General features: G+C 64.0%; 1 protein-coding gene across 1 annotated transcript; it reads left to right on the top strand.

Moving 5' to 3' along the window:
* The first annotated feature begins 490 nt into the window (after nt 1-490).
* LOC112834157 (probable threonine protease PRSS50) lies at nt 491-5,742 on the top strand. Its single transcript, XM_025885622.2, has 6 exons — nt 491-761; nt 859-1,053; nt 2,262-2,424; nt 3,460-3,743; nt 4,866-5,032; nt 5,392-5,742. Exons 1-6 carry the CDS (start codon nt 584-586, stop codon nt 5,620-5,622), a joined length of 1,218 nt encoding a protein of 405 aa, XP_025741407.2. The 5' UTR covers nt 491-583; the 3' UTR covers nt 5,623-5,742.
* The last annotated feature ends 2,190 nt before the right edge of the window (nt 5,743-7,932 follow it).

Below are 7,932 nucleotides of genomic sequence, written 5' to 3'. Positions count from 1 at the left end.
ACTTCTGCTCCCAGAAGGGTCGGCTGGCTACTGCCATCACTCTTCATCTGTGACTAGGAACCTACCTCACCAACACAGTCTTTCCTAAGCAGATGGATCTGTCAGAGAAGAGCATTTGCTGAATGGCGGTGGGGGCGGGGGAGGGGCGGGGGTGCTGCTTACAATTATGCAATCTTGTTGGGTCAATTTCAGTGCCCTGGGGCAAAGCCCCACTGTAGTTACCAGGCTGGGGGTTGCGGGGGGGGGAACCCGCAATTCCACTTGGGAATCCTGGAGGCCAGCCCCAGGGGTTGGGTCCCATCTCACCACGGGAAGGATGAAGGCAGGCCCCCAGCCCCAGGGCAGGGGGCTGCAGGAGCGAGGCGGTACAGGAACTGGCTGCGCTAGCCTGAGGGTCCCCAGGAAGTGCCTGGCCACGCGCAGGGAGCGAGACCAAGGGGCCAAGGAGGCAGAGGCGTGGTGGTGCCGGCAGAAGGGAGGCCAAGTCGGTGGGGGCGCCGGTGGGCTGCCACGGGGAGCGCCACCGCGGGCCACTGGGGGGCGCCCGCATTCCCCACACAGCGGACGCCGGCGCGGGCGGCCGATGGGGGGCGCCGTCGCGAGAGGAGCATCGCGGCGCCGTAGCTGCTACTCCGGAATGGAGCCCCGGTGCAGGACGCCGGCCCGCAGGCAGGCCCACCGGGGCCCCGGGGCGGCTGCCCTTCCACTGCTGCTGCTGCTGCTGCTGCTGCTGCTGCTGCTGGTGTCGCCGAGGCCGGCGGGTGAGCCCCGCCGCGCCCCCCTACCCCCACGCCCTCGCGGGGCCTCGTCTGACCCCCTCGCCGGGCCTGGTCTGACCCTCTCTGCGTCCTTCCGCAGGCTGCCTGGCGAGCCAAGCGCCAGGGACACCGTCTGCGCCTGCTTCCGTCGACCCTGGCGTGCCCTGTGCCCCCAGTGTCACCTGTCCCTCAGACGAGCCTCGCCGCCCTCACCAGGCCCCCACTGACCCGTCGCAGCGCACGACCCTCCAGACCCAGACCGTGTCTGTTTCTGACGGTGACATCAGCTTTCTCAGTGAGTACGATGGACTCCCTGGGGGAGGAGGGTGCGGGAGCAACCCCTGCCGACGGAGGCGGTCGGAGGAGGAAGGGGCAGGGGGAGTGAGAAGAGAGGTTCCTTTTACAAGGGTTTACCGAGCATCTGCTGTGGGCCAGGCCTCCCGACCCGGTGAGGTGGGAAGGAAGGAGAGTCCGAGGAGCCTGCGGTGGGCTGCATGTTCCCGCCGCCCTGAACTAACTGACCCAGGCTCCCAGCCAACGACTTAGGAGATCCCCAGCACAGCTTTCAGGGAGCCTCCCCGTGGGCGTCTTGGGGGCACCCCTGTGCGACCTTCTCATGTTGAACGAAGACCTCCAGAATTACTTCTTATCCCGGAACTCAGTGCACACAATTAAGCGGCCCCCGAAAGCCTCTCACACACGACCTAGTGCGTGTAGACACCCCCTCTCCTATGTTAGGCTTGACGCACGCTGGTGCTGGCCCATGCACGCTGATCGCCCAATCCCCTACCCACCCCCTGGAAAACACTGGGGGGTGGGCTGCTGTGAGGTTGGATATGTGCATCTTCAGTTTGAGAACTTTTCCAACGTGGCTGCACCCACAGACACTCCCACTAGCCAGGAGTGAGCAGTCTGGGCCGGGAACCCTCACCAATACTTGGGGTCAGGGCCACTGAATTTTGCCTGGCAGGTGGTGTGGAGCAGAGCCTGGCTCTGCAGCGTCTGCCCTCCCCCGAGGACTCCTGGGGCTCAGTAGCTTCGGTGTTGGCCCGCTGCTGGGGTGTCGTCCTCGGGATGTATCTGTTCACGCCCATGGCCCATTTTTCTCTTGGGTAGTCTCACTGAATCACAGGATGGTTCCCAGAGGAGGGAGAGGGGTCCGCCTTGGCCGAAGTACGGGGGGCCAGATGGAAACACGGATGAGTTTCTGAAGGATCTGGTCAGAGCTCGGGGGGCCACTGCTGTACCAGGCTGGTGGCTAGGGCCCCGGGGCTGGGGGAGCAGGGGGAGGGATACCTGGGGAGCACTGAGGCCCTTTGGAGGCTGCAGACCTCAGTCTTCATGTGGAAAAAGAGAAATCCCAGTGGGAAAAGAGAATCGCCGCATGCGTGCGGGCCACGGCTGGAGAGGCAGGAGGTGGGGCTGAAGGGGAGGGGAGAGAAGGCGCCTTGGGATGGGCCTGCAGGATCCCATCATGCATCAAGCTCTCACCTTCCTCCTCAGCCTGCGGCTCCTCGCATGAGCAGGACCCCACCCTCAGGGACCCAGACGCCATGGCTCGGCGGTGGCCATGGATGGTCAGCGTGCAGGCCAACGGCACGCATGTCTGCGCAGGCACCCTCATTTCCTCCCGGTGGGTGCTGACGGCGGCCCACTGCCTGATCCAGTGAGTCGCGGCCTAGGTGGGTGGGTGGAAAGGTGTCCGGAGCCACGGGGCCTGGTCATCCTGCCCGCTGGTCCTTCAGCAGCAAGCTGTGCCCTCTGCAGGGCGCTGTGGTCCCAGCCCCACCCTGGCTTCGGCTCTCCTCAGGTGGAGGCTGAGTCCTGCTGATTCCTCCCCGGAGGGAGGGCTGGGCGCTTTCTCCCTTCCCTGGCTCCCCAGTCCGCAGCACTCATGCTACACATAGGCCATGGGGGCTCGGAAGCCGCTGGCCAGGCCTCCCTCCTCCTGGCCACAGAAAGGAGGCCCTAATTCTCCCATCCCACACCCTTTGCTTCACTTACTCATTCCTTCCTTCCTTCCACCCGCAGCCTTTGACCCTCCTTTGAAGCCAGGCCCTGGCCTGGGCCCTAGGGGTAGAGAGGGGACAGACGCATCGCTTCCCTTGGGTTGCTGGGGAAGATAGATGGGAAGACAGGTGCTCACAGGGGAGTCCGGGCAGCGTGGGGACCGGAGAGAGGGCATGCCCATTGTGCTGGGGCCAGGGCGGTGGCCCGAGGGCAGCATCTGTGGAAAAGCCTGCTCCAAGCCTAAGGGCCGACCCGGAGACCTGAGGGGCATGCTGGGAAAGGAGCCTGGAGGGCGAGGCCGTGGCTGATTGATTGTGCCCGGCCTCTGCCACTTCCAGGGCCTGGCACGCGGTGCCAGACAGAGTCCAGAGTCTGGAACCAGAGGAGACGGGGTCCATGTCCCAGCTCTGCCATTTCCTAGCTGTGCAGCCTTGAGCTGTTGGCTGGGCTTCTCTGAGCCTCGGGTTTGCTCTCCGTGAAGTACAGGGTCGTTGTAAGGGCGGGACCACACAGGGTGTGTGCAGGTCCCCCGTTCACATCTTCTGGGAGAGAGGGGCTCGGGGTGGGGGCCGGGGGGGGGGCTTGAAGTAGGTGGGTGGCCTCCCGGGATTGACTTGGGGTGCAGTGGTGGGGTGGAGACTGGGGTGGGGTGCCTGGAGCTGATGACAGACTCCCCTCGTTGTTCCCCTAGGCATAACTTTACCTATTCCGTGCGGGTGGGGAGCCCAAGGATTGACCAGGTATCTCCGACTACCTCTGACGTCCCGGCGTACCAGGTTATCTTGAACAAACGGTACCGGCCCCATCGGTACTGGTCCTGGGTGGGCCGGGCCCATGACATTGCCCTCCTCAAGCTCGTGTGGCCACTCAAGTACAACAAGTATGTCTGGCCCATCTGCCTGCCCGGCTTGGACTACGAGGTGAAGGACGGCTCCCTCTGCACTGTAACAGGCTGGGGACTCCCCAGGTTTGACGGTGAGTCCGAGCCTCCCCAGACTGGGTGGGGGGTGCGTGGGGGAGAGGACCCGGGTGCAGGCCGGGGTCTCCGTGGACAGCTGTTTCTGAGACGTCTTCCTGGCGGGCTCTTGTCTCCTTCCCCTTGGACGTCTGGGCAGTGAGTGCATTGTGGCCATTCAGGCCTGCGGGGTCCCAGATTGCCCATGAGCCCTGAGCCCCAGGCCAGGACCTATAAACAGGACTTCCTTGAAGGCAGAGGGGCACCGAGTAATATCTTGCTGTGTGCATGCGATCCCAGGACGTCCAGGATTTGAAGCAGAGCATCTTGCAGTGGGAGGAGCAGGGTTGTGTGACTATAAAAAGTTCCCCCCCAAAAGCCCCATGGTTGGCTAAGGGCAGTCTGTACCCCGAGTTTGGGAGCCCCCTGCCCCCAGTGGACCTCAAGCCCTTTACCATCCTCAGGGATGGAGCAAGGCCCAAAGAGCAGGAGTGTCGTCCTAGGCCTATCCAGGGAGCATTTCCTTATGAGTTTTAGGAAGGCCCGGTCCATTCAGGGAGCCCCTCTTTTTCACAAGACAGGTGTTCTTCCCTTTGACTTCACGGAGTCATCTTGCTTAAAAGCAGCCCGCAGCGGCTCTAGCCTGGGGGTGTGGGTGGCTGTTTGTCTTTCCTGTCATGGCCGGTCTGGGGAGTGGCTGGGGATGGTTGGAAGACTGTCCCCCGGGGGGCTCCAGCTAGAGACAGAGTCACCCTGGAGAGAGAGAGGAAGGGAGAGGAGGAAGGAGGGGAGGACCTAGCGCCTGGGGCCCGCAGAGGGGGAGTCTGGGCTCGCTAGGGTGGAAGAGGCCTTTGGGGAAGGCTTGAGCGAAGGACAGATTTGGACCTGAGAGGGGCTGGGCAGGCCTTCGAAATGGAAGGGCAGAGGCCAAGCTGCTGAGGTAGGAACAGACCCCGTGGGCTGGACTCTGTTAGGGGTGAAACCAGGCCCAGCGAGGCCAGGCTGAGGGCAGCCTGCTCCAAAATCTTTAGGAGGGGCTCCTCAGAGGCTGGAGGAGTGGGCCAGGAGCAGCGAGGACAGCCACTGGGCTGGCGGCAGTGAGGGCGCCAAGCCTGAACTGTGGGGGGGACATGTCCCTGCAGGCGTGTGGCCCCAGTTCCGGACCATTCAGGAGAAGGGAGTCACCGTCCTGAGCAGCCAGGAATGTGACAAGTTATACCACAAGATCTCCAAAGTCCCCTCTCTGGTTCGGGTGGTGGACTCCCGGATGGTCTGTGCAGAGGACTTGGACAGGGAGAACTTCTGCTACGTGAGCACCTTCCTCCTTGCTCCCTCACCTCCAGGGCTGCCTGGAGAGGTGCCGGGGCGCAGGGCAGCCCGGCTCAGAGGGGAGTGGAGGGCGGAGGGAGAGATGGGAGAGGAAGATCGGAGAGGAGAGGGAAGGGGGGGTTGGTGGGAAGAAGGGGGGTGGGGCCTGGCATGAGCGAGGGGAGGTGAACCCCTCTGAGGGAGGTCTCCTGGGTCTGGACCTCGAGGGCACCTCTCAGCTTGGTGGCTCCCTGGGTTGCGGGGGGTGCTGTGGGAGCGAGGTGGTGTGAACCAGGGCACGTCTCCCTCTGGCCACCCCTGGCCCCCCTGACCCTTTTTGTTCCACACCCCTCCCCACAGGAGATAAGTGGTGAGCCCTTGGCCTGTTCTGTGGACACCACGTGGTACCTGGTGGGACTGGTGAGCTGGGGCCCAGGCTGCCGGAAGAGCGAGGCCCCACCCATCTACCTGCAGGTCACCTCCTACCAGCGCTGGATCTGGGAACGCATCAGTGGGCAGGCCCTGCCAGCCCCATCCCGGGCCCTGCTCCTGGTGCTACCACTGCCCCTCAGCCTCCTTGCTGCCCTCTGACAGCCTCGTGCTGTCCCCCCGGGGGGCCATCCTCACCCTCTGGGCCCAGAATGCTGCAGGTGTAGCTCTCCCCACCCGGCAGGGCAGGGCAGAGATGAGGTGCTCAATTAAACGCTTCTCTTCCCCAAGCTGCCTCCTTCCTGGGCCTGCCTGAGTGGGAGGTGAGCCAGCCAGATGGGGGTGGGAGGGGGGACTCTAGACTGTTCTCTCCTGAAAGGTGCAGAGCCGCTGGGTCTGCCTCCATCTATAGGTTTGGGGTGGCTCCCGCAGAAAGTGGAGGGAGTGTGTAGGGATGATACTGGGGTCTAGAATGTACTATCCAGGCTGAAGCTGGGCTGCTGGGACGCAGTGTGAGGCTGGGGTATAGGTGCGGCTCTGTCGGGGTCGGGGAGGGGAGCGTGTTTGCTGTGATTCTTTAGTGGGAGTCAGGCTCTCCTGACCAGTGGCTGGCGCACACCTTGTCACTGCCCTGAAGCCCTGTAGTGCACTTTGACCTTCCAGCCCCACACCCTGCCTAGAGCCTGGGGCAGGTGCCCACTGAGCTCAGATGTTACCCGTTGGCGGCCGTGCCTGTCCCTGAAAGACCAGTAGAGGCCCCAGGTCAGAGGCCAGGGGGCAGGGCAGATGCAGCCCAGGCATGGACTTCCCCCGGGCTTTATCAGCTGCTTCTCTGTTGGACCTCAGGACGTCCCTGCCCCTCTGGGCTTCAGTTGCCTGGGCCACACAGGAAGACTCTGGCCTGTATGCGTCGTATGACCTTGGCCGCAACCTTAACCTTGGGCGGGAGAAACCGCAGGCCGGACCGTGAGGGCAGAGTCAGGGTTCTGACTCTGAGCCCACCGCAGGGCGTCTGCAGTTTCTCTGCGCCCTCACGGCACCCGTGTCTGCCCGGATCCCTCTCCTTGTATCATAGTCATCCAGCTCTGGGGCAGGATCCAGACTGGACCCCTCTTGTGTCCCCAGCATGGGGCTCAGGCCATGGAAGACCTACTGCAGGCCACAAAGTGGAGGGGGGCGGGCAGGGGGGCCGGCTTCCTCCCGGGGTCTCGATGCCCAGCTGGCTGCCACCTCTCCCTCCAGCTCATCCCAGTTCAGGCTGGGAGAACAGTCAGGGGAGGGAGCTTCTGCTTGGCCGGCGCCCCTGTCATGGCGGCGTCACCCTCCACGTATATGCTCCGGGGACAGGGCATCCTGAGGGGTCGTCTGAGCGGAAGGCACTCAGCTTTATTTACACATCCTGGCAGGCCACAGGGCAGCTCCCCCAGCTCAGGAACCCTGGTGTTTCCAGGCCCAGGTGTGCGCGCCTTGGTGGGGGTTTGCCACCCTCCTGAAATGCCTCTGCCGTCAGTCCCCGGGTGTTTGGGCCTTCCCCCTCCGGTCAGCAGTGACTCTCTGAGGTGATAGAAGGTTGAGGTGGTAGAAGAGGAGGCTGTGTGCGGCTCTGTTCATTGGGCAGAAGGCTGCTTGCTGCCTCAGCCCCCGAGTGCCCTGTGCTGTGAACCCCCGGGGCCCTGACGGCCCCCCACCACCTGGAAAGGACCTCCGGCGCAGCCCGATGCTCCCCTCGGCTTCTCCAGGGCTCCCTGGATCCCCGAGATGGGGCCCCGCTACCGGCTTTCTTCCCTTCTCCCTTTGGCTTGCTGGCCTCAGCCTTCTGCACCCTTGACTCAGCCCTGCAGCTCCCAGCCCCGAACCCCCAGGCCTCGCGCGCGGTCTGGCAGCCTCAGCTCCAGGGCAGTGGCCTGGCCCATGGTATCTGCTGGGCCGGAGTCCCCCTGCCTCCAGGCGGGCGCTCTATTCACCTCCCCGGCCAGGACCCCTGCTGGGCCTGGGGGAGCTCCCTGGCCGCCAGGGCTGCTACCTTGAGAAGTCTGAGAGCCTCATGCTGCCACAGCCTCCCCTAGTGACCCTCTTCTTCCTCGTGGCCGGCCTGGGTGTGGCCTCATACCCCAGCCCCTGCAGTTTGGCCATCTCCTTCCAAGAGGCAAGCCGCGTCCCATCATGCCCTGTAGAGCCACTGCTGTTCCTGGCAGAAGGCACAGAAGTGTGTCTGGGTGGGCGCGGGGCCACTCCACTCCAGATCTGCAGAGGGACAGTGGCCCAAGACCACCTTTGCTGAGCAGCCATGTGGGTGAGGTGAAAGGAGCGGGGCCCAGGCTGGGAGGTGGGACGCCAGGTGCAGTCCTGGTGATGGGCTGTCAGGATGGGGCCTCAGCAGCCCCCCTCGGAGCCAAGAAAAGGGTGTTCTGCCACCTCTATGGTCCATGGATGAGCTGGGAGTCTAAGATGCCTGGACCCTGGCCAGGACTT

This window comes from Callorhinus ursinus, unplaced genomic scaffold (genome assembly GCF_003265705.2).
Source record: "Callorhinus ursinus isolate GAN/ISIS: 27379988/994484 unplaced genomic scaffold, GSC_fseal_2.0 scaffold15, whole genome shotgun sequence".
NCBI classification, from domain to species: domain Eukaryota; kingdom Metazoa; phylum Chordata; class Mammalia; order Carnivora; family Otariidae; genus Callorhinus; species Callorhinus ursinus.
Note: the sequence above shows the minus strand (reverse complement) of the source record. Positions and strands in the feature narration are given on the sequence as shown.

Excerpts from the sequence above, each read along its gene's own strand:
- LOC112834157 (XM_025885622.2), top strand. The coding sequence starts at position 584 with ATGGGGGGCGCCGTCGCGAGAGGAGCATCGCGGCGCCGTAGCTGCTAC. Across the intron at positions 762-858 it reads GGTGTCGCCGAGGCCGGCGG|GCTGCCTGGCGAGCCAAGCG; the intron begins GTGAGCCCCGCC and ends GTCCTTCCGCAG. Across the intron at positions 5,033-5,391 it reads ACAGGGAGAACTTCTGCTAC|GAGATAAGTGGTGAGCCCTT; the intron begins GTGAGCACCTTC and ends CCCTCCCCACAG.